At 35.4% G+C, this 27,868-nt stretch overlaps 1 protein-coding gene across 1 annotated transcript; it reads left to right on the top strand.

Moving 5' to 3' along the window:
• Nucleotides 1-12,124: 12,124 nt before the first annotated feature.
• Nucleotides 12,125-26,751, top strand: LOC149282526 (tachykinin-like peptide). Its single transcript, XM_089498071.1, has 5 exons — nt 12,125-12,235; nt 19,041-19,140; nt 19,886-19,909; nt 22,478-22,531; nt 26,705-26,751. Exons 1-5 carry the CDS (start codon nt 12,125-12,127, stop codon nt 26,749-26,751), a joined length of 336 nt encoding a protein of 111 aa, XP_089354197.1.
• Nucleotides 26,752-27,868: the final 1,117 nt, after the last annotated feature.

Below are 27,868 nucleotides of genomic sequence, written 5' to 3'. Positions count from 1 at the left end.
GAAATTGTCAACCTATATGTACATTTCTTCAGTGTCTGTGTAGTTTAAATACAATTTTGTCATGTGCTACAGTGGGCTGTCACGCTGTAAGATTGTGATGACATGTGTGGTCAGTGTGTAGTATCAGCACAACCTTACAATTAAAATACAAGTGAAAAAAATGTGCCGTTGGCTGATGATTAGTGGCACTGACAGATTTAAGTTTACAAACAGTAATAGTCAAAAACTATTAAAATAATGAAGACAAATAAAAAAAAAGTCTAATTTGAAGTTAAAACAGATCACTTAAAATAATCAAAAGTTATTATAAAGAAAAAGAAATTAGTGGCAATACTTCCCCCCAGTTCTGCACTGTAGGCAGCTGCCTATCACCTGAATGGTAGGGATGGGATGGCCCTGTGGACATAGGTCCGAATGGCTGAAGCAGACATAAACCCATGCTGAGTTGTCTACTTTATTTCTCCTAAAAAGCTTGCTGCGCCTGGAACCTGGCATTACACTTTTTCATTTTTGACTTATAGTAAGTCTCCCTACAGTAAAATTAATGGCAAATAAAGAAAGTAAATCATGTATGACCACAACATCACATTTGGTTTCAAATCATTTTACTCTCTCTTGAGTACACCCAAAATAATTCTCCGTTACAGTATGACAAATGCTACCAGTGAATAGTTCTGGATTCTGGTAACAGTGTGAGTCAGCCTAATTATCATCCAAAATGTCCTTAATGAGTCAAGAGGTAGGTGGTTTATAGCTTAGTGCATAGAGTAAATATAAAAACCATAAAGCCTTTTCTCAAGTAAACAGAGGATATATTAATAACACGTATAACATTTTAATTAATATTAACTTACGTGTTTATATTACTTCTTATGTTGCAGTCTACAACAGAGCAGAAACTGACTTAAAGGGACAATTTACTGTCCCTACCATCCTCACTAGAGAAGAATGCATATAAAAGTACTCTGAGAAACTTCAGCCCTGCAGCTGCAGTTGCCTTCCTCATCCATAGTCTGATGATTCTTGCCACTGATTGGCTGCTAGAAGCAGTATGTCTATGATGGCTAGAGTGTCCCTTTAAGAGATGAGAATGTCTGAAACACTACACATCGGGGTTTATTATTTTGGTAATAAAACTTTTTTTAACATTTGTATGGAAACAGTTGGAATAGTTTTAGCCTACCAACTATGGCTAAATTCCGAAAAATAAACTGTTTGACATCCAGGACACATGTCAGGTACATGTATTTTTCCCAAAAGAATTATAAACATACTACAAATGCAAAAAAAAAAAAAGAAAAACATTTCATAAAAAAATGTATTTCTTTATTACACTAACACATTTGTTATTAAAAACATAGTTATAGCGTTGCTGTATTAAATACTCTACTTTATAATTTAGAAGTTGTATCAAGATTTAGAATCTGTACGCAGATGTCTTTCTAATTGAATTTTTTTGTTATTCGAACCAGGAATGCATTCATTTGTATGGAGATTGAATACAAGTTCGGAAATTCAGAGATTCGGAAATCTTTAAAACAGCTTATAATAAACTACTGGGGCCAGGAAGGTACATGACATGCATAAGAAACGTTAACTTCCAAATGATGTTATTTTTTTTGCAACTAGTTCCTTATCAACAACAAAAAAAGATATGGTGTATAACCTGTAGGTGGCAGTAGTGTGTTATGTGTAAAAAAGTCATGGATTGGATCATTTCACAGCAGCATCTCTTGAGCACATAGTAATAATTTATTTTGTATTATTAGTACACTTTTTCCTTAAGTCTGATCTGTAGAGCTATGGAATGATTTTTTGTTAGAAAACCGCACAAAATGTAAGGAAGGATCAAAAATACTTGGCGAATATTTTAGCATTAGTCCAGAATATTTATTTCTTTCTTAATTAATATTTGCTTCCAGGTGCACACAACATAAGGAAGGGACAAGAAATGACTTGATGAATGCTTCAGTCCATCATGTAATTCAATCCAGAATAGGTCTTTTTTCATATTTTTTCCATTCTTACCTGGACCATGTTACAAGAAGCACTGTTTAAATGCATCTTGCACCAATGTGTGTCTTTCTAAGAGGATAGTGATATTGATATGTTTACCCAACCAGAATAAAATTAATATAATTATGCATATATTTGTGGATTAGTGTGTAAATGTCGGAATCCATGTGACAGTATGTGAGATTGAATGTATACATAAATGAGATTGTCAGCATATCAGAGTAATGGTCTGTAAGTGTGACCATGTCTTTTTGAATGGTCAGTCGAGTTAAGGGTTTAATGAACTGACCAGACTTACTAAGGCTGCATGCCCTTACCTGCAACCAGTTGCAATACGTGTTTGTGAGTTCATGCGACTGCCCGTGACTTATATGTTTTGTTTCAGGCAAGGGCATGCAAAGTCCTCCCTGTATATCCTAATGTGAAGCTCACACAATTTGCTATAACTAAATTCTGAGAGAGAATATTTGGGAGTTGAAACTAAGTTTGTGACCCACAAACAAGAACGAGATTAATTAATTTGCAATTTGTTTGAATCGCCTTCAGGGGAGTATATGCAAGTTGTGTGTGATTTTTTTTTGTAAGTTCTACTGCAAGTAGGCTTTAGTGAATTCATGAGCTGGGTTTTTAGTGAATAGACCACTTTCTCTTCTGTGTAGGAAGATACAGTATATTCAGGTAGAAACTAATGAATGATGACTAGACTGAGATCAGCTTTCTACTCAGTTTAACTTGAACTCTACAGAACTTCACAGTCATACTGCTTTGTTCAAACGAAAAGCTCTTATGGATAGTGATGTTAGACAGGGCTACAAGGACATCGTTGTAATGCCAAATAACATCTCCTGTCATAGAATCTTTTATGGATGTAAAGTGTCTGATGCAGGCACAGAGCATCCAGAGTTGCTAGCTGTCCACATACAGTTGTTGGCCAAGTCATACACTTGGTCTTGTCCTGGCAAAATCTCGTAATATGTTATTGCATTTTTGACTTTTTGAAAAGAGAACTTCCTCTCCATTTGTTATTATTAGAATATCAGATTGAAAAAACATTTTCAAGAATATTGTGCTGTTTCCTTATTTTAAACAGTTTTTGCATAATCTAATGTTTTCAGACAGCTTTATATTAGTTATTTATATATGTTCTTGATCTGTTATCTTGGCCTAGTCTACTAGGCAAACAACCAGACTCTTTATCACACTGCCTTGTAGTACAAACAGAATGACTCCATCTTAATCACCCATCCTGATTAATGAAGAAATTAAGGTGTATGGAGCAAAGAACTTAAATGTACAATTAGGCTTGCATTAGCATTACCATAAAGTGTGGTGTTTGAGCAAGAAAAGTCATGCGTAATATAATATAAGGTGAAAATATAGATTTTTTTTGCATGGGACTTTATCTATATATGGTGCTAGAGAGCGAAGAAAGAAGGCAATCTACTCTATAGTCCCCATTTTTGCCTGGAACAATTAATTGGTATGTGACACAGAATCGAGCACTGATAGGTTGTTGCCATAGAAACTGAAAAATGCTTCTGAGAATTTCTGAGTTTTTATGTGATCATACCATCAGAGGAAGAAAAAATATAACCTCTGATCAGCCAGGAATTATTCATTTAGCATACTAGAAAGTGCAATTAATGTTTTGTCTAGGATACTTGTCACAACAACAGCTTGAGGCTGTTCCTTTGACTTGTCAAGATTCTGAATATATAATACTTATAGGCAAAATATTCAGCTGCATACGCCCCGGTTACCAAAAGTGAATAACAACATTTTTAATAAATATTTTTGGCTACACAGTACTAGAAATAGATAATGTTATTCCCAATAAGTGTGTCAACCTACCACCAAGTATAAATTAACCACAACTTTCATTTCCCATATGCTTTCATGCCCTTATAGCCACCATGACCATCTACCAGAGGAGTTACCTTGAAAATCACTCGCTAAATTGTATACTAAAAGAGGAAAACTAAACATTATTATTTTTAATAAATCATCTTGCATGTATATCAAAGATTAAAGAGTTATATCACTGAGATTAGTAAATAGGGTTAAAAAAATATATATTTTTATATATTTCATTTAATTATATGTTTCTTCAATGTCTGTACTGCCCAATGAATAATAGGGAGAGAATAGAATAAAATTGTATTTGTTTCAAAGCATTTAAGTTGCTGATACAAAGTTTCCTCTAGCACATTATGCTGATTCCACTTAGAATTAAAATCACCAACCATTTGCAAAAATGATGATAACAATTCAGCATGGAAATGACCATTACCGAATTTTTGTTTCACTCTTTAATTAATGAGACCTAAGTGAGTCTCATTATCCCTTCTCCTCTGATGTTGTTAGTAGACTGTGAACAAATTGGTCATTTAAAAGACTGATTACTCAATTTAAACGAGGAGCAGAAAGCACAACTGAGTTTTTCTCTAAACAATTTTATTTTATATGATTTTTTTGTAACATAGCAAAATATACATTTAATGCAAAACATAGTTCATAAAACATGGTCCCCTTTTTTTCAATAAGACGGTGTCCTTTAGTCCCTATGTCTCAGAACAGGTGCAGGGTCTTAGTCTTAATCTCACAGTCTAGGCTGTAACTCAGAATCGCACAAGTTTATCTTTACACATGCTGGGATATGCAACAAGATTTGAATGGCTTTGCTATTTTTGTTTGCATCAGTGCCGTATTGTATCCAGGCCTGGACTGGCCATGTGGCAAAGTGGGCAAATGCCTGGTCAGCTGGTGGCAGATGACTTAGGCTACTTACCTTAACTGTATGGCCGCGGGCTGGATATATGTGGCTGTGACCACATTAGCCATGTTTTCCAGGACAGATATAATTTTTTACATATTGCTCCCTTCTATGAGTCTATACATCCCCCACACTGCAGCACTTTACCTGTCCTGGTCATCAATATGAAAAACGAATATGTGTTCTGGAAATCATGGCTGATGTGGTCACCCTAGCCGCACGCTCCGCAAGTTAAAGAACATAGCCGTAACGTACATAAAAGATTTGTGCTGCAAGGATTGACAGCGACTGGATTTGACTAAATTCTCAGCAAGTCTTGCCTTCACAGTATGTGTGTCTCTTCTGTTATGCCAGTGCTCTTTCAATTTATCACATTTATTTAGCGTATTGCACCCAGTTTTCGATATTTTTTTCTACAGCAGATTATGTGTTATCTACTTATGAAACAGTCCCAAACATAAATTTGGGTCAGACATAAATTTGGGTCATGAAGGAGACGTTTTTGTCTCTGGTAATGTTTACAGCAACATCGGTTACTGCTCCTTATTTAAGAGGGACCTAATTATCTGTATCTTTTAGTGGTTTCATAATTACATGTGGTATTCAGCCCTGTGTTTATGTGGCGGTCACTGTGAATGAGTCCACTGGTAATAATTCGGTATTCATGTTTCCAGTGACCCAGTTTATATGCACACTACACGGCTCATTTGTATAGTTAGTTGTTTTTTTTTATAGGCACGGGAGTGAAAATGAAGAGGGGTGCATAATTCTAATATAAAGAGTTAGAGAATTAGCATCTCACCTTAAAACTATTTTGGCACTGCCCTTGGCCTGACCTAAGGCAGAACCCTCAGCCAACTTCTCCATGGCCGCCTCCTGAGTGTTGCGTGCCAGGATATGATTGAATGTAACCAGTGGTGTATCCAGGCCTAGGCCGACGAGGCGGCAGTTCCCCTGCAACAAAACTGGAGGCTTGATAGCCTAAGCCCCCTGATCTCCCACTGCACGTGGGGCCGACTTACACTATGGATGCTGTGCCTGCAAATCACAGCCTCCCTATGCTGAATTTAAAGCCGTTGCACACCTTTGAGACGCAGTGTGTGGGATACGATGTTGTGTCTTAAATCACTTTGTTTTTTTAATTTATTAAATTTCTACCTTAAAAAATACAAGCAAAACAGTTCAAAAGGAATATAAACAAAAGAATGTATAAAAAAACTGTTGGTTACCATCATACTTTCTACATTCATTACATACCTACTATCCTACTAATTTTTTGAAGGCCAACATTTCAATGCATTCAGGATTCCGACTACATAGGGGTGGCTGGGGGCGCTGTCCTGGGTCAGGCTTAGGGCAGCACCCAAGGAAAATACACCACTTGATATGACCAAAACCAAAGAGTTTCACCAGGAGTGTCTGGCTGAAGCTCTGCTTAGCATAGGTCTCTCTGCTCTTTCTCTGGAGAGGGGGAGCAGCATTAAGCCACATCCACTCCTAGCCCATTTTCCCTCCCAAGTGCCCCACACTTATCAGTAACTAGCCACTCACTGCATAGCTACCCATTCCCATCATGCGACTAGATCTGCCCCGTGAAACCTTTCCCTCAGAAGTGGGAGCACTTAGTAAGCCTGCCCCTAGAAGTTCCCAGGTGTGGATATGGCATGTGTGCCGCATGGGAACAGTATCCTATGGAGGCTGCGGAAATAGTGTAGATGGGCCGTGGGGGAGATCAGAGATCTCCTTTCTAAGTGGCCCATTAAGCTGTGGTGTCCCAGGTAATCTGATCACCCAGTAGGGTGATCTTCCCCTGTTGTGGTGGCAGAAGAGCTAATCCCCTGCATCTGATGCATTTTGCTGGATTTTGAGACTGGGTTGTTTCAATAACTAAATATTTTAAAAAGTATGAAGTGGTCAAATGAACCTTTACTGAATCAGCCGTATTTGTTCAGGGATATGACCTATTTATATAAAAGCACCACCTGGCAGGCTCACGTATGATGTCCATGCATTTTATGGAGGACTCGGTTCTGTACTCAGCTCTGTACCATGTGACTCAAAGAGTATGTCCCCTTCCTTTTTCCAAGTGTTTGTTACGTGCATTGTGTCATTGATTGGAACTCCAAAGAGTGAAAAATCAATGCATGCTGTCTAGTTAATAATGCCACAAAATGATACCTAACAACAAAAGTTAGACCTGTGTTAAATTGACACTCCAGCCATCATATGCACCTTTACATTGTGCCCCCTTGGAAATGCATGGTGCCATTCTGCAGAGTCCTTTTTATGCATTTGTCCATTTGCCTGCCCCCTAGTGATCTTCCGTGCAGGAGTTGTGTTTATGATATGTTATAAATACAAAACTATACTGAGATATATATAACAATTTATAGTAGTCATCTTGCAATATTTGTTAACAAATATCACCTACCACGTTGAAGTAGGAACATATATTTAAAATGTATTCCTGTTGAAAGACTGCTGGCATGACCCTAATGGGTTTTCAACGTATGTGTCAGATGCCTGTCTCCGCTGCTCCTTGCATGCAATAACTAGTAATGAGCTGAATACCTGCCCCCCAGATACAGTAGACCCCGATTATCCATTAGAACACCAGGGGCCCAGAGAGCTCGTGGGGCCCCTTGGTATGTACCAGTGTGTGTAATTGATAATCTAGCACTGCAGGGCTCCCTCAAAGCCCGACTGGAGTGAAAATATAACCTTGGGTTTGTGTTACTTAGTAGTGAGGGAATTGGGTAATGGCAAAACAAGGACAAGGTAGTAGCGTCTACTTTTTACACTAAATTCCCCTGAGTTATTCCATCAAGCACAGCCTCTTAGACTTGTTAGTCCCTTAGTGGTGGGCAACCAAAAACAGAGGGCAACCCAAAATCCCAAAGGGTTAATCCAAACAATTTTATGCAACAGTTGTAACAGGGAATGTACAGTATTTGTCCCCTATGATAACTCTTATTGGGTCCATGTAAGAGTGCTAGTAACATGTGTTTCTGATCATGTGACATAAATGCTAGAGGGTCTTTTCTGGAATGCTAGTATGTTACATGAATGGTCCAATAAGATTAGAAATATTCAAATATTTTTCACATACGATGAAAGCTGTATCCTAACTGATATTTTAAAAGGGTAAAAAAACAAGAACATAAAAACATCAAATAACTAATGTTTAGAAGCATAAGGTCTCTTTCTCCAACATTTTCTAGAACACTTAGCCTGTCAACAATTATGTGTACTACTTTGTCAATCCTCTGCTTATATACGTGTTAAATACGTAGAAGCTGGAAATTCATCTTAACTTTGGCCACAGACATTTACTCAAAACAAATACATAACAATCTTATAGGACACTATATACTTTACGGGCAGCTTCATAATGGAATGCCTTGTTTCTTTTTCTTTTGTATGTACCATCCACAGTAAAAAGGACATCCGGTAGACCAACCAAAAGCTGGTTATCAATATGCCCTTACCAGTTAAGAATTGTCGGCGGTATGGCACCAGTCAGAACCAGAGACAACCAGTAGTCTGAGTTTGTCAAGTTATTATCTAATGGGAAAAACCATTTTTTTTTGCATATGTATATTTCCATTAATACCCTGGGGAAACTCATTCGGACTGTTACCCTGGGTCCTTAGTCAAGTTAGACTCTTTTGTATGGGCAGCACAGAGCTGTTGTATTGGGGTGTGCGACATTACCCTGAATTCACTGTAAGACTGGAACTAATCTTAGCTGAATATTGTGCATACCATGGAGAGAGAAGAGAAAACAACAATGCTTTAAAAACTTCTGTGTCAAAGAAGGTATTTCTCTAATGGAGCATAATATCCCTTAGTTGAAGCTAATTAACTTATCAGGAAGGATGCTTAGTACCTTTTTTTATATTATAATGTGTTTTTGCCCACTAAAAAGCGAATACAAGGAAATCAGAACTTAGAGTTTTGCGGTAAAAGCTTTCAGGGAAGAATATTTTAGCTGTTGCGTCATCTTTAATTACCAAAAAAGAAGAAAGATTAAAATATTTTTAGGTGATCCGAAATCATTTATATTCTGTTATAAAGAATCTAAATGTTCCACTTTTCACACTGATCTTGAGTTTTAAACATCTGTATAATATATAATGTATATTCATGTTATGAAGCTGAAAAAATCCTCTATTCCTTATTTAAGTGTCGCATGAGTGGTAAATCCAAGTTCTAACATTACTTTGATCAACTTTGCTATATTGAACAGTTCTTGGTAGCAAACAAATGTAAAATATTTAACATTAACTGAGTCCTTTTCACTCGAGTAATCTGAATTTGTGATAATGGAAATAACATGCTTTTTAGTGAACAAACCCTTTTGTTTCCTTTATAGTAAATAGAGTTTAAAGCTGAAACCAGCCATTATTTTGTTGAATATCTGGGAACTTCCCAAAGTATACTCCCTTGAGGTCTCCTTCTTCTGTTGTGTCTTTGTGAATGGCCAGGTATAGCAACAGATAGTGGTGGGGCTAACCACATTAATATACCTGACATGCCCCGCTCCTGCCCATTTCCCCCATAAACAGCAGCGTATGCCTCGATGTCACTGGGAACACCCAATAATGTCAGCAGGACTGCCCCGCCGTCATCAGCAGGACCACCCACTGGCACCTGCGTGACTTCCTAGCCACATCCCACAAGGGGGTGCTCTGGGTAGCTGGAGCCCTAAAGTTCCTACTTCCTAGGTTTGGACATTAATAGCTCCAGACAGCCATTAGTGGGGAGGAACTGGGAGAGATTAGGGGAAAAGTGAAAAGGAGTAGGCAGAATGTGAGAGGCGGAACACGAAGATCCAAAAACCACACACCTGCTTGGGGAAAGAAAAAAATGGCCAGGAGACCCAGGAAAGCCGACCTTCATCTGCAGATTCCAGGTCAAACCTGGAAAATTGTATCACCATTCCCAGCCAGTAGCTAAGCCATTCTAATTCTAATATCAATCACATGGTTACCACAATACATTATATACTGTGTTGTCAATCATTAATGTGCAACTAATAATATTATAAGAGGAGTGGAGTTATAGGGATCTCTTTACTAACCAGAGTATATGTCTGAATTGTTTTTCTTTAATTTCTTATTTTTCTTTTCTCTTTTTGCTGTTCTGTTTTTTTTCTTAGGGCAAGTGCTTGTATAGTCTAAACCCCACTTTTGAAGAAGGTTATTTTGATGCAGAAAAAACTCTTTGTATTCATATATTTAACCTGGATGTCAATACTATATTATATTTATTGTTTTATTTAAATATAATACTAAAACTGCATATTATACCGTATTAATCTAACTCCAGCCCAGAAATCATAATAGTGCTATAACCAACACCACTGTCCATGATAAGGCTTGTCCTAGTTTGCTAGGTGTTTTCATTCAAGACAAATTATGGAATGTCCAGTTGATTCCTTGTTTCCTGGTGGTGGCTTTCTGACAATACGTTCTATTGCTTGTGCTCACATGCTCCCAACACTTTCTGCTCTAGCGGTTTGGTTTAGGTTTGAACCCAGATGCAACTGGTTGGCGCCAGATCATGGATGGGATCGTAGTCAAGCACTCTGCAGTAGACAATAAGTCATATCCCAATGTGCTTAGTTACTATGACAGCTGAAGTGTGTGATGGAACAGGCAAAAAGCAATTTGCTCCATGTGAGGAACAGGCTTCCTTCCCTTCGAGATGCATTTTGATTATAGAGCTTCCCCCAGCTCTCTAACCCATCACAGAGAAAATCATACAAATAGCATTTAGAAAGCAGCAGACATCCCAAAAATGATGAATGTCGGAACATATTTGTTGCAGTTCAATAACTGCGGTGGATCAACACTCCTACAAATCCATAAAGCAGTAGCTGCACTTCTGTAGCTGCTTTAACTGATTTGTGACCTAACGAAGGTAGAAACCATCTCCTAGTCATGGCAAAAGGTTAACTTGAGATGATTTTCAACTTTTAATATCTTACAGTATTCTCAGTTTCTGCTCTCACGAAATTACATTGAAAAAAGCTGAGTTGCTAAACTTAATGGAAAATGGCCAACACAATGGGTTGTGAACCTAAAAGTAAAATGTTTAATTAATGGCTTATAACCCAACAAGTTATATTACAAACTTAACAAAATAAAATAGAATAGGAATCCAAATTAACCCCTTAATGACAAAGCCCGTACATGTACGGGCTCAAAATGCATAGTTTTCAATGGGTTTAGGGACTGCCCATTGTCCTTAAGGGGTTAACTAAGTACAACTAGGATGAAGTGAATGTTGTAGGTAACTTTCATTAGTAGAATTTACATATAATGGTCCTAGTTGAATCACTTTCATTGTTTCGCAATTTAGCATCATATGATTATTTTTAAACCATGCTATTAGTATGAACAGTTTGTGATGTGACTCTTGGGTATCAAGTATATCATCGTCCTCGTCACCATAATCATGCCTTATCATTAGTGGCAGCTTTAAAGCGTTTTATACTCAGATCTGTTTAGGAACGGCAAAAAAAATGATGTGTTTTTTTTTTATTCTGCTTCGACTTTGGCAAATTACGTCACATTGAGCAAATTACATCCAGTCATGGACATCAGCGTGTCGCCTCCAGTGGAAATGTCATATTGAACTGTCACAGGAAGAAAAAAAAAAAGCTAGTAGGATTCACAAAAGAAACGGGGAAACCTCCGAATACTCCAATAGAATATTGATAAGTAACACTGCTGGGAAAACTACGTCATATAGTTTCCCTGCTTCATATGTTAAATAGACTGTGTGCAGTAATTAGATTTAGGGACACGAAGCTGCCCTGGACCTGCCCATCTCCACTTATATATAGTGGAAAGCTCTCCAGAGTGTATTCAGAAAGGTACTGTACTGCGATACACAGACGCTGAGCGTAACGTACACAAGTCGGAGAACAGCTGCCTTTCCCACTGAAGTATAGTAAGTGTGCCGGGCATGTCATTCTGTGTTTTTTCTTGCAATAAAAGTAAAATATATAGGAAGCTGTTGAAAAAGCGTAAAGGTAAAGATGCTATCCTTTTTAAACTTGTTTATACAGTTATCCTTGTCTACGTGAACTTCTGAATTGTGTCTTTTATTTATTTTCTAGGTGTTTTGTTGGAAGGGACTGACTTCTTTTTCTCCTTTTTTTCTTTTTTTTGTTCCGTTCACAGATAAAGACTTTATGATATCTGGGCTGCTGGAAAGGTATCTCTGTTCTGATCCATCAGCTGTAAGTTCTGTTCTGGCACTTGGTCTCAGAAACAGTGCACGGTTATTTGCAGCGCGAAGCTATATCTGAGAAGACCGGGTACCATGAAAATCCTTGTAGCTTTTGCTGTAATTCTCCTGATTTCGGCGCAAGTGTTTGCAGCAGAAATAGGACTTAATGAAGACATTGACTGGCCCTACAGTGACCAAATACAGGTGAGATTTTTTTTATACAATATTTTTCATTGAAGCCCATAGACGATGATGTTAAAAGACTAGGAAAAAACTTTTATTATATTGATTTCTGCATTATTTGTTTTTCTATTCTGTATTTTTCCAAGACAGCAAAATCTCCTATTGTAAGGCGCTTGTGTTTTAAAAGCAAAGGCACAGCTGTTGCTGGCACAGACAAAGCAGCACAAGCTCACATATTATTCTTTCCGGCTATAAAATGGAACATCATTACCCTCCAGGTTTTTGGATAGGTTATATCGATCTTAACCGTGTGCGTTGTGCTATCTTAAAACAGTTAAATTATCTTTTTTTTGCATAAATAACTGAATTTAATTTTTCTTTGTACAAATGTATTAACCTGCAGATGCAGAGCTATTGTACTTTGAAACATCCCGTATTGTTCTGTTTAACAAAAGAAAATATCATATTTATATTCTCACTTTACATTTTTACGTAATCTCATACAAAGAGAGACTGAGTACGTTTGGATTAAACCAGTAATTAAGAGGACCCTTTAGTCATTGTATAAATTGTGAATGAATACATCATGGATCAGCTATGTGAGTTATTTTCTCAGTAGATAAACATATATATATATATATATATATATATATATATTATATATATATATATATTATATATAATACTGTGGAATAGGATGGTGCTATATCAATAATTTATAATATTAATATTATTATAATAAAACATAATTCTATAAGTAAAATACCCATTAAATTATTTTAGCAATGCATAGCAAAGAATCAGTACTAAGACAATAGATCCCTATATCTTGTAAATGTGAGTCTAGAGAGAAATAAGGAACAGTTTTTCAGTCCTGTTAACAGTTTTGACAGCAATATAGCTTAAGACAGAATTTTGTTGTAAGTGATCACTCAGACAAGGAACTGCTCTATTTGTTAAGTTGCTTTGCAGGGTGACCAATTACTCTAATCAGCTGATAAGTCATCCATTTATTAATGAAGCATTAAGGATAAGTGAAAATTGCATGAATATGTTTACATTTGATCGGCTTATTAGTACATAGATTTTATGGAGTAATAAACCAGCAAATACACCCCCCCCCAAGCTCCACAACTTCAATCATTATAAGACATTACAAGTATAGAAATTAGTATTCTTTTTCATATTTAGGTATTCTCTTAATAAACAAAAGTGTATGTTAATTGTTTTTCGGACTCTTTTATTATTATATCGGTGCCTTTCGTTGGGGCATGAAAGAAAAACATCTAAAGTTACCTAAGCGTTTGGGACCTCAGAGGTCTCCTCTTCATGCCATCTGAAGAACAGACCTCTGATGTTCTGAAAGCTTATGTAACTTTACATCTTTTTCTGTTTCGTAATAAGATGTATCAACCTTTAAAGAGTCCATTTTCACTTGGGCTAAAATGTCCATAGTCATTTTTTCTTATAGTATAATATTATTATTTTGATGCATTGGTACATAATGTTCAATATAGAATCAGACGACGTCATACATACTGCTTTGCGGCATAAACCCATGCATGACTTAATTGAGCAGTAATTTTATTTGTATTATAGTTTAAGAATGCAGAATAGTTAAAAATATAAAATATTTGCACATTGCTGGACCAAAATGATAATATATTATCATTAGTGTGCAATTCAGTAATGAGTACATTCACCTCAACCCAAATGGCTTATCAATCGAAAGTGATATTGTGGTCTGGCTCCACACAGACATGTTTGTGCAGAAGCGGTGAATAAAATCCCACCACGGTGCTTTTCCTTAACTTCCGACATTTTGTATGACAATTACACGAAATCATTTAAGCAATACATTATAGAACACTAGGCGAAATATTAAAACATTGGAAATAACTAATTTATTAAAAATAACCTAGGTATTTATAAAATAACCTTTTTTTTTTTTTTAGTGATTTATACAATGGCAGGTTTATATCACCCGTTTGTAAGTTGTACTTTGTGGAAGCCCTCAGCACTGTACCCCAATGTAACATTACCTGTAAAATACAGTTGATACTTAGAGTTCGTATTCCAGATGAAACCTTTGGAGCAAAGAATAATAATGCATGCCATACAGATATACAGCTCATACGATTGTCGAGGGGATTTGAACAGGGCTTCGGATGTTGAATAAAATGCTACGCCAGTAACATGTTCATATTAGTAAAGAAATGGAAAAGCCTGGCTGTCCATAAATGAAATGCTGTTCATCTAAGGGTCTTGCAAGATTCTGAGTAGATGCCGCATTATGGTTCATTTTGAATATTGGTTGACCCATGAGTCTATAATATATGATCTGTAGGTCAACATCAAGTACTGGAGCAAGAAGCAATGTGTTTTCTACTCAGCTATTGCAATGGCTGATACTATGCTCAACAGGTTTGGTTGACTTTTAAAAGAAACTTTACGTGACTAGGAGAAGACCTCTATGAGTTAAGTATCAGAAATACATTGGTAGCGTGTGTGTTTCTTCTTGATTGATGGAAGTGAGGTTTGAAAATTCACCGTTTTTCTTTTTTTAATTCCAACCCATAAATCATGCCTAAAAATGACTGTGTATTAGGATCTTCAATACAGCCTACTATATAGCCAAATATTAATCTGTAAAATAAGGTATATTTTATTCTGATATTAACATATTTCACCATGACTTCTTTAGAAGAAGCCATTACGAAGTAAATTTTCACTTAATGTACATTTGGATTTGCTGTTCATTCATGTGTCATTAAAAGTCTTAGTTCAGTACTAAAATTCCAAGAAACAGTGCTATTTACACTCTAAGTTTTGTTTTTCTAATATCTAATGTTAAATAATTATAACTTTTATTCAAAATATGATATTTTATTTTGTATAAAACATTATTCCTTATTCGGAACGCAGCATTTATTAAGGGATTACGTGCTATATTCTAGTAAGCATGACTTATGTATGAATTGCTTTACATGCTTCTGAAATGTAATTCCCAGCACAATATTCTAAAACGACCGATCTAAAGATATCTAATGATGCAGTATATATATAAATATTTACTAAAAAAAATCCTAGGGTGCAGTTAATGGACCTGATCCTGCATTAATTTCATGATTATCATCTTTGTATTATGTTTTTTTCTTAAAAACCCATAATTTGCATTCATTGCCTGATTGATGGACCTGGACATAAAATATTTCCTCTATATGTGGCCTAACTCATCTGGGTTCATATATCTAGTTTACAACGCATACTATTCAAAATACAGCGTTTTTGAATATATGATCGGGCTGAATGGTCTATATGTATACAGCAGACATGCCATTTGCACAGCATTATGATCATCAGAGCCATACAGAAAATGTATTCCTAACTTGAGGATTATGTTTTAAATATGTCACTTGTGCGCTCATTTATAAATGGAGAATCATCTGTATAACCAAAACCTTTAACAACATGATTACTTTATAGAAAGCTGTACGTTTCAATACACGTTATCACCTTATTGTAAATATGGTTAAGTAAGTTCCAATTACCCAGACTCCATATAACACTATAATATTGCATTTAGCAAGGCTCTACCGATACATAACAATAAAAAATGGCCTCCTTGCTTGATGAATTTTGCTTGTGTTAATGAAGCCATATCACTCTGAAGAAGGTGTTATGTGTTAAGTGACATTTCACATTGAACACAAGAGACATTCCGCATCAGAAGCTAAACACTGCCAACACGTCCACTGGACATATTTTAACTACTTTAAATAATCAATAAGCTTCAATTATGTCCATCCATCTCAAATGCGTTGGTTTATTTCCAAGGAAAATGTTCCTGCTGGAGAGTGAAATACTGCCTTGTACTCACAAAGTCACCTTGGGGGGAGCTCTCCAATTATCTTAAGTGTACTTCAATTCAAACATTGTCATTGACATAACTATTTATCAGTGCTCAAATACAGCAGGCTGAGTTATTGATAAATTGACTTGACAAGCTACGGGTAATTTCGACACTAAGTCACTTAAGGCTCCTAATATGTATGTAGATTGAACTCAAATCATTAATTTCATTTTTTAAATATTTTAATTGTTTCTATATACAATTTATATATTCTGCATGTAGGTATATATATATGTATATATATATATATATATATATATATATATATATTTAAGAATGTATGTTTGTATGTATATATGTGTGTATATATATATATATATACATATGTATAATATATATATATATATTTTTATTTATATAACAATGTAGTAAACCTGTCTCTTTAATTTGCATGTAATAGTATTACATTAATTACTATCCATTTGTTTTACCTGTTGTGTTGGATTTGTATGCATGAAGGAATTATTACCTTCTGGACTCTTTTCATTTCTGGATTTAATTTTAATCAATGTTACTCCGAGTCAGTGAAGTGTGATTTTTGAGCATCAGGACTCCTTCCCGGCTGAGAATAAAAAATTCTCCATTGTACAGAACATTTTCATAGTCAGAGGCTGTAAAAGAAATGTGACGCAGTATATTTGTTCCCCCAGTTACAGACAGTTTGTGCACATTATATTACTAGTTTACAGTAATGGTGGTTTCAGAAGTATTTCACAAATGGACTACATTAAAGAGGACGCTAATTACTGACTACTTCCTATGGGAAATCTAAAAGGGTCCTTTCCTTTAATGGGTCTTTAAATCATATCATACATAATCTAGAAAGGACTGTATAGATTTTGCACATGTACACCCATCTGTAGAAAGTATTAAAAACATGATTTAAGTGCAAAATAATATCTTAACAAACATATTTCTAGAAATAGAATGAACGTATCAACGTATAATTTGATTATACTGACAAAAACAGCACAAACTAGTCAAATATTGCAAATGCAATATATATATATATATATATATATATATATATATATATATATATATACAGCAAAAAATGATTTAGAAAAGGATGAACAAATTTAGAGGAATCCAAGTGTGGCCTTTGATAGATTTCTAGACTTCTCAGTAGTAAAGTCGCCAATGGTAGTTCTTTTAACTTCTCTAGTACTACAGGGGGTTAATAGTGGTTGCTTCATTTAAAATAGTTACATATCTTAAATGGCAACTAAAAGGTGAACTATTAAACCAGGTCAATACATCTTTAAAATAACACATTGAAGGTATTATAAGTTTGATTAAAGAGTCCAAAAATCCATGAATTGTGTTTATAAGATCAATAGGTAGTCATGTGTGATGTGTGTCCTTGTTTGTTTTGGCACATTTCTAGTCAGTAAATTGCTACATTTCCCAAGAGGAAAATTAGGCGGGGGGCAGGTGGCTATCGTGTTTAAATCATGAGCTGCCCAAATCCATCCCTGCCATACCCCATTTTGTTTTTTCTGCTCATCAATAATACTACGTATAACATGAAGGACAACCTCAGCGGTGTTCATGAAACGTTTCCTTAACTAGTGATCTAAGGAGGTTATGTAAGCCACTTTCAAAAATGTTTACATTGTCTTAAAAGAATTAAAAGTATATTTATTTATGTTTGTCATTTTAATCACGTAATAGTATGATTATTACATTATGTGACTACATTTTAAGGAAACATGTTGGAAGCCATGTTTCCTTAAAATACGGGTGGCAACAGTGGATTTTCTCCCTCCTGCTGATTCAAAGTTTTTCAAAAGCACTGTAAAAAATGTTCTTCCAACCTTATTTACATCACGTAATCATTTAGCGATGACATTTTTTGGTACTTCTGGCTCACACATTGGGAATAATATATCTTTGGTATGAAGCCTTTGGAGCCATTTAATGATTGATGTAGAGGAGATTTTCTGTTGGTGATGGAATTAACCATGTTGAAAGAAATATAAATAATATGTTATTTAGGCAGAAATGAATTTAAGATGATTTGAATGATAAATGTGATGCTGATGAAGGACAAGAAAACTTTCTTAACAAAATGGAGGGCTTATATTGGGACGGCCTAAGTAAGGCATGCTTTACGGGATACTTGGTAGCTCAAATTTGTTCATATTTCTTTCAGTATCACAATCTGCCTGTCTTAATATAATTCATCAGCTACATTGAGAATGGTTGGTCTGTTTGTAACTGTTTAGAATACAGTACAGGCCCAGTTTCAGGTATATGTCATGCACTTTCTTGTAATGGAGTCAAGACTTTACTGTTCTGTGAAATTACAAGATAAAAATAGGTAGATGGAGGGGTAAGTGAGTTTATGATGAATTGACAGGAAAGTGAAAGAACTTAGGTAAACTTTGTTTTATTTGCAAGAACAATCAATATAGATAAGGTAAGAACTGGGAGTGGAGACCAAACTTATTTATATGCCTGACCAAGAGCAGAGCCCCCAGCACCACCTCTGGATTTACCACGTCTTCCCCTCACTGGGTCACCTCTCAGTGCAGATCACTGCAACACGTCATTCTGTCTTAGAAGATGAAAGGGAAGCCAAGAATGTCTGTGCTGGCTAAGCGCAGAGCTCCATGGTCTAAATATACTGGTCCGTTGACCAATCAATCTGCTCCTTGTAAAGGGACATGCCTCGTCCTGGACCTGCTCCAAGGTCTAAGAGGCCAAGGCCAGAATACGCCCTTGTGAAGCGATCATATCTGAATAAGACCACATTTTTAAATGATAACGGTGTAGAGTTGGCCATAACGGTGACATGATTATGATGTGGTCATGACAGACATAAAAGCAGCACCAACTTTCTCAAAGAATGATTTATATTAAAACATACAGCAAATAAACTCACACATTTGTACCGCTTCACCATTTTAGGAAGAACTACAGGGACCAGTGTTTGAAAGTCTCCTTCAGAGAATTGCAAGGAAACCAAGACCTGATCAGTTCTATGGTCTAATGGGAAAACGGAACAATGGTAAGAAAACTGTATGCTGTTAATTTTGTTATTCTTCATCAATGGCAAATTAATGAGCTGAGAAAAGAGGGCAGTAGAAGCAGAACTTGCGGCAACAGTATATGTATTATCTGTAATTAACATTCATGTAACTTATCCGGTTACATTGTGCTTGTTGCATCATTACATTCTCCACCACTATGTGGCAAAGAATGTGAATTTCTGGTAACTTTAAAAGCCACTGTTACCCTATAGTAACTTAGCCCTTTATATTCAAACCCTTTTGTGTGTTGCTGTGCTGTTGACCTAGATATAGGAAAAACAACCAACTTAAATATGAATGTAAAAAATCATTCAATGCTCCAAGATATTGGTTGTATTCCTCTTTGAATCAACCACAGAACCACGTGAAAGTATATTGACAATAGACACACTTTTCTATAAAGTTATAATAACCAGTGTTAGCATAAGCGAAATCATCATTCCCATCTTTTCTCCAAAGTTAAATATGTTAATTGTTTGGTTTTTTTTTTTACTTTTTCAGCCATATTGGGAATGCTTCTATTTAGATAATGTTTCTTGAGAAATGATGCACTACAGTTGTTTTTATCATTGCTTGTATTCATTTTCATTTAGGCATTTTGGTTATTGAGCACTAGTATCTGTGTTATAGGTGATCCATAATCTGCTTTCATGCAAACACAACTGTTCAATATGTTATTGATGCAGTTAAAGGAGATTAAAATACATTTTTTTTCTCTTCCAGGATTTGGTCAAATATCCCGTAAAAGTAAGTGTACCCCTTATTTTGGCATTTCTATCATAATGTGACATTTCAATGATTAATCTAAAGGATTGCAGAACATTGTGTATTCCAAATTTTAAGAGGTTTGGGTGTTAATATTTTTTCCTTCTCATGAATGAAAAAACTAATCTACCTTTCCTGATCATATTCATTTATGGTTCTTGTCCATGAACATTAACATCTCCTACTTCCTTTTGCTGATAAATGTACCTGTGATTGGACTGCTTTGTTGCACTGATCTGAGATGAAATCCTTGGGGGTACAGATACCTGATAAAATTAAATAGGCGTATAAATAGGGAAACTTTTAGCAACACTTGATTTTTTTTCTAATGTCCATTACCAATCAATAGAATCAGCATGCATTTTACGTAGAAAGTAATCTTTAATAGGTAGTTTCTTTTTCTTTTCTTTTTCTAGGATTTGGTCAAATATCTCGCAAACGTAAGTTGGAGAATATATACATTAATAACAAAGCAGAAGTGGTCAGCTGTGATACTTTTTAAGTGCAGGGAAAATGCAATATAATTCTGGATACTTTAAAAGCAGATCAGACAAGATTATTAAATTATTAATATCACTTATAACTGCAACAACTTAATCAAGTGTCACACATCATCATCTGACTTTGATGGTGTGTTGGCGCCATATAGGGTTGCAATATTTTCTGCAAGGCAAAAAAAAATGGTTATGGAAGCTTATTTTTGCCATCAGCTGTTTTTGCATATGGTTAACTTGATGGCCATACTCATACACAAGTGAGTTTATCAACAGGGTGTAAAATGGCATCTACATGGACCCTAGGGTTAGGTTGCCCTTTGACCTTTTCCCCACAAGAGCCCCATTTTACCCTTTGGTTCAGCCTCTGTGTACTTTGCTGCCTACCATGCACTGGACACCAAGGTAGGAGGTAAAGTGTGAAGTCAGTCAAAGGCAAGTCAGGGTTGAAAGACAGGAGGTCTAACAGAACCCTGATAGGCTAAATGTACAGCTTCGATCAATTAGATTGCAACTTCAACGGAACGCTCAGCAGTTACTGTAAAACTTGCGATAAATGTCCACTTCTGCGTAGAGATGTGGCATGGAGGTCTGTTGGAGTCAACCGCTCCATGTGGCTCAGCAATCGGAGAGGAAGGAGACGGACGTTGCATTGTTAGGAAACTTTAATAAGAAATCCCAGGGTACCTTTAATGGGAGTCAATATGGCATGCACTTAGTCATAGACAATGTTAAAATATTTCATACAAAGTAAATGTAAAAAATGCATACCGCCATATTGGTCCAAGAGAAGATGGTGAAAAAACTGGTGATACCTGTTACGGGGTTAACACAGAAAAATATGTAGACTAACATAAGCTTTCGAGAGCTCAGAAGTCTCTTTTATATATGTGTATTCAATGAACCACACAAAACATTAACAGCTGTCTTTTGCTTTTGCATTCATTACACAAAAAACCTCTGATCTGTAACAGCTATTTTATAACACGAATATTATAGCAGTCTTGATAAAAAGACTAAAATATATATGAAGCAGAAAACATTGCCACTTAAGGCAATATTTAATAATAAATGGAATTCATAAACATGTAAATGATAGTTTCCATTCAAGTAAGATGTTTTTTCGCAGATTTGTTCCAATAATGGATATGTGCATCAAAGTTCATTGCTATGTGCTGCCTTTTAATGAACTTTTGGTTGGCACTTAATAGCTTCTTAATGTGTATTACTTGATATTGCTTCTAGGATACAGGTTTTGTACAGGTCACACAAATCTGCATTTATCCTCATCCTTATACAGGGTTGAGATTACTTATCTGATGATCCCCTCCTTTACTCCAGCCCAGATCAGGGCACAGGGGTTACAAAGTTGCTGGGTGACTTGTTATCCGGGCCCAGTAACCTGTTATAATTGGTTTATAAGATACTGTATATACATATAAATCCCTTTCTATTTTTTATTGTTTCTGCTATGGAGCATTCTTTAACAATACTTGTATGAGTGCTTTAGTTATATTCTTTATTTATGAGTAGTAAAAAGTGCCCATGCCTAGGCGACAAGCAATGATACGTCTATCTGAGCAATAAGGGCCGACCCTAGATTTTCTACCATCCTAGGCGAGCTATATTTGCAGCGCTTCCATCATACATACACTTGCTTACTAATATAGGAAAAAGCCTCTAAGTAGGTGTTTTGCTTATATCATAACGCTGGCACTGCATGCAATTTATACATACAAGCCCACACTTCCATATGTAGCAGTAAGTCAGATATTTCCCGTATGCCGATACATGTTGACATTAGATATTCAAGTGCAGAAAGAGTTTTTCTATCTCAGATGGTCTCAGGTAGAAGCTCGCATAACTCCAACTGACAAAGTTACACATTATGAATGCCTCAGGCTTCACAATAAAGCTGTTTGGGTTTTATTATTTACTTATCAATTTACTAGGATTGAAAGCTCATCAATAAAATCAGACATAAATAATCTATTCTGGTGATATTTGAATCAATTAATGTCTAAGAACACCATCCATCAAATGTATATTTTTTCAGGGTATAAATCAGATTCCTTTTTTGGACTTATGGGCAAAAGATCTTTATACTCTGGTATGTATCCCCTTTTGTCTATGACTGATAGGAATCACGCATATAATGTTCAATACAGTAATGATTTTGTAAAGATCATCAATTATACACATCCATTAATTATTCAATAATGATTGTAATGGTTTATCTCCACCCCATTCACTATTAGTTCTATGTGATGCAATGTTTGAGCTGTTTGTTTCTGTATATGTTTAAACATTATTCTTCCCTTCTATATAGTTTAATCGGCAATATTCTCTAGTTAATTCCCCCGGAGACGTATTTTCTTTCTTTTTTTCTTGTTCTTTTGAAAATTCTATGAAGGCACATTGATTGCTGCAGGACATTGATGATGGGTTGGTAAATAAGACATGGTTAAAATGTTGGTTGTTCAATGAAACAGCTCAGAGTTGTTGAGCAACAATTAAATATGTTGACTATTAAAGTATAGTATAGTATAGACTATTAAAGAAGTCCACTTACAAGAAGAATTATATATTAATCACCAACATTCAAGTACATGAGGTATAACCATTATTGTACTTGGTTTTAATGGGACTTGTAGAAAGTTTTTTTTATAGGAAGGACCTTTTAGGGATGCTAGTCCCTATGCTCACACCCGCATACTATTCTTTAAGCATGTAAAATGCTGCCTTATTCATATTTGTCCCAGGAATGCTTAATTGTCACATGACATGAACGCAGGCACTGTTAAGTCATTAGCCATAATTGAGGAAAGAAAATAAAAGATCTTCTGAAAAGTAGCCATATTGTAGTTATGTGATTAAACATTCACAAAGAAGGATACAAAGGCAAATTTATGACAAGAGCTAGGCAGAGTTCAAAAGAAATTACAATACATACCCCAAGCAGTCTACATTTGGGGTTTTAAATGGGTACTCAAACACAAAATAAATTCCATCATTTCTAGCTACACATTTAGTGTTTTTTTCCCCAGTGGACTGGAATCAGTGCAGAGATACATCTATCATTGAATAGTAACCCTGCCATAGACTGCAATGGGAAAGAAGTTGAAAAAAATAAGTAAAAGTTAAATAATCTGTTAATCTGCCCCACGTACTTAAAAACATTTCTATAAATATTTCCTATTAACTCAATTCCTAGGGATGTGTAAGACTCTCTGATACATTCTCATCATTAGAAAATGGATAAGGGAAGGGGAAAATTACATATCTATATAAAATGTAGGTGTCAAATTATTCTTTGAGGAAGGCATTTATCACGGACGATCAATGTAAAATAGCAGAAGAAGTGCAGTGTTGGCAGAAAAAAAAATTAAATGGCATAGATATCTGTTTGGGATTTTCCCAGTCCAGATAAACGGTATCATTTTTGAAAATGCATTTTAAAGAATATCATGGACCCCAGAAACCAATTAAAAGTTGTCATGTCGAATAATATTTGTCTTTTACTGTTATTGTATGCTTTTCCATGACTATTTTTTTGCATACAATGTAGTCTTTTCACTCACTTCAGTGACCTTCAAATAAGTAAACCAAGTCTTTGCACATCAGCTTCCTAATATTAGGTAATATAATAGCTAATGTTTGAACTTGATGCGCGCAGGAAGCAAGCTCTATCCATGATGTCACTTCCTGGAAACTAACGAAAGTATACTGGCAGCGCAGCACACTGTATTTATAATGAATAAATGCCTACATTTTTATTTTCATTGCAATCACTTTATTTCTGGTGATTGTATTACAAATAAATTTAAATAAGCGGTGCCTATGAGTGTTAATTAGGGTTGCTTTGTGTAGCAATTTTGTTTTTCATTATTCCATACCATACTAATGCTGCTTTTGTGTCACATAGGAAATAAAATGTTATTTTTTTCTGTCATACTGCTTCTGGTAAAATGCAGAGAAAAGTTCAAGATTCTGCAAAATGAGGGTAATTTTTACAGAAACCGCCTTAAGCCAGGCTGATAATTCTAAATTCTAAATTGGCTAATTTCATTTTAAAGGCAACTGAGCCACTTTTATTTCTTGGCAAACCTTGTTATTAAGTCACATATTTGAGCAATTGTGTAAATCAACAGAAACGTGTACAGGATCAAGCCATATGTTAATGAATTAAGTATTCAAGCAGTTGTTTCTGTTGAAGTTAATATAACAATTTGCAAAATAATTTAGCCCCCAGAATGCATAATAAGGTCTATTAGTTGGACGTCTTCAACTCACTGCACTTATGTCCTTTGGACCTGAAGGCCTAGGGGGATATAAAGTCAGTTATATAACAAGATCAATGTCTGTATTCCTAGTTGAATAATCATATATCTATTGAAAAACAATATATTTAGTGCTGGCTGTGTGGGTGACATAAATGGAAGCTGGGAGTGACAAGCTGGAAAAGGGAGCTCAGGCCCTCTTCTTGTCACAACCATCATGCTAGTCCTCCAAGGCGCTTCTATGTCAACCCTACCACTTCAGGATCTTCCCATTTTTATAAAGAAAAGTTCTTTATAATTTATCATGGGGGCTATGATTAACAAAGCACACCCACCTTCCCCTGGGCTGTGTAGTTTTATAAAACCTTCTTTGCCTGGAGCTACTCTGGAGCCTAAGCTTCATATAGCTGCCCTAGGTATAGACCCTGTAGACCCATTTGTAGACCCAAATGTGCAAGTATAGAGACTGAGTTAATTTTGCTTTAAACAACTGGTATCCTTCATAGGGAACAGCATGGGATGACGAGTGGCACCAAACGCAAAATGTAAAAAATGTTTAAAAACGAATCAAAAAATCATCTAGTTTTGAATACATATTAGATAAGAGACACATTATGACTGTGCCCAAGCTCAATGTATAGGGCAGCCTTTTTACTGATATGTTAGTTTTTTGTATTTCATTATATATATCCATAGTGGGATGATCTCCCATATTAAGGTGTTTTCCTCTTGATTTTATAATTGAGGAAAAACTATTGAATTAAGTATGTAACCATTTAATCCTTTTCCCAGGCCATGCTCCTGCCTTTCACTGTATAGCATTTTCATTATGATGAATGTGCATTGGTCATTCATAATGCTTTCCCTTTAATAGTTCACCAGACACATGCATGTCTATACTTTGTATGTTTTAATTGTTCTAATCATTCTCCCCTTCATTGTTGCTGTTCTACTGATTTGTTTTTCATTACAAACATCCCCATGCTTTGATTTATTGTTTTAATTGGGTCTATTTGAATTTGCTATTGCACACTGGGAAAATGTTTTGTTAGTGTGGGGAGTAATGATTAAGATTATTAGTACCTATTGTATCCAGCCGCTTTTCAGCTTTTTTGTTAAATCCTTCATTCATTCGTGATTTGGAGCTAAGTGCTCTTGGCTCGGTTCCCCTCCCTTTTGGGGGGGAGGGCAGTTCTTTTTTCCTGCTTTATTTTTAATTAAACTGTAAATACATTGAAAGAATGAATATAAAACCATATTTTACAATAACAAAACTTCTCATAGAGTCTTTTTACCCACCAAATCCCCAAACTCATTTTGTTCTTTTATCAATCAAGGTCATATAAAAATTTGAAATTATTAACACACAGTGCTTAAACAACAAAAAAAAATTATTTACTTATTGGATATACTGTAAATACATGTAAAATGTGAAATGTGAGAATTTTGGTTTCCCATAAAGTTCTGCTTCTACTATAAACAAAAAAACAAAATATTAGAGACAATGTAATTGATTTTCTTGATATATGAATTTAGAAATAGATAGTACTAGATACCTATAAAATCAGACATTTCAGATTGGCTTTTTAATGATCAATTAGCCTTTTAAACTTAAACTTGGGTTAGCGAACACAACGTGCCATTGGAACACAGGAGTGATGGCAAACTTTTCTTGCCCACTTTCTATATTATACATATATATTTTTTATACAAGTCAAACACAATTTTGTCTTATAGAGGACTGTTTTTTTAGTGCCCTGTGACCACTAGTGGTTTGCACTGCAGACCTCAGTTGAGTATTACTGCTATACATTATCAATAATTAAAATACAATGTATTGGTACTGTCTGTATATTATCTATCTATCTATCTATCTATCTATCTATCTATCATCTATCTATCTCTGATACATGTCTGATGACACATTCCTGTATTTTTTTGAGTTTGTAAATTTGTCAATTCTGTATTTCCATTTATTGAAAATGTAAAAATTATTTTTATAGGATCATCAGAAAGGAACACATTACAGAATTATGAAAGAAGACGCTAAAGAGAAATCCCCTTATGCTGTTTGTTAACTTCAGTCATTGACACAAAAAAAAACAAAGTGTAATATATGATACCCAGTGTAAAAGGAATACTTATTTATTTTAAGATTGATTGTTTAGCTTGTATATTCAATAAATTTATTATTTTTTAATAGTGTAGCAATGATACCTATTATCTAAATGTGCTGTGATCCTCCAGTTTTGATTCTTGAAGATCTACTTCAAGGTGCAAATTCAGCTAAGCGCTTCTGTGACGATGCTGAAAAGGCTCCTTTTGCCAATTATGAAATTATAATGTATTGTACCATTTCCATATCTACAGCAGTGAGTTCAGCCGGTTCAGTGAGTTATGTTTCCTTGTTAGAAAAAATCTTGTAACGTTGTCTTCAAAAATAAATTCGTATCATTGCAGCATGTTTTTTTTTTTCATATGTGAAACCAAACTCTTCATTTCACAGTCTACATTTTTTTTTCTGATAGTGGCACTTTGAATAAAAAAAAAAACCTAAGATTTTGCAACATTTCTCTGTGTACGTGGTGTGTTCATTTTAAGGTGAAATAGCGATTTATATCCTTTCAAACGGGACTGGCTAGATTTTCTCAACGATACGAGACACATGCAGTCTAAATAATTGGTATCACTTAATATGTAATGTAATAAACTTGTAAGGTAGAACCAGGGCCCAGATCAGGTACAACTCACTTTTATTGAAGTAACTGACAATAAGCCTGACTGCTGCACACTTCTGAAGATAGACTACATGGCAAGTATAATGCAGGACTGTTAGAATCATTAAAGCACAAACACTAATAAGAAGAAGAGATCACAAATAATAGAAATAGTGATATGAATAAGGTGTGACTAGAGTGTATAGTATGCCCAAGTGTAAGAACGCCAGAAACACAAACTACAGCATTCCCCTTTGTCTTTTTTCCAAAACACAGATAACAGTCTGTCATTAGAAGAAACTTAGCCCTGTACAACAACCATCCTTCATCCATATGGGTGGCCTTTTGTTCCTCATAGGTTTATTTAGAGATGAGTTGTGTCCGAGTAGTAGTTTGTTTTGTAGCTGGTTCAATTTGCCTTCACCATTAGTTGACTTGAGTAGATAGTTC

The sequence above is a fragment of the Sceloporus occidentalis genome, unplaced genomic scaffold, assembly GCF_023333645.1.
Source record: "Sceloporus occidentalis isolate IW3139 unplaced genomic scaffold, rSceOcc1.0.p SCAF_113, whole genome shotgun sequence".
In the NCBI taxonomy this organism is placed as follows: domain Eukaryota; kingdom Metazoa; phylum Chordata; class Lepidosauria; order Squamata; family Phrynosomatidae; genus Sceloporus; species Sceloporus occidentalis.
Note: the sequence above shows the minus strand (reverse complement) of the source record. Positions and strands in the feature narration are given on the sequence as shown.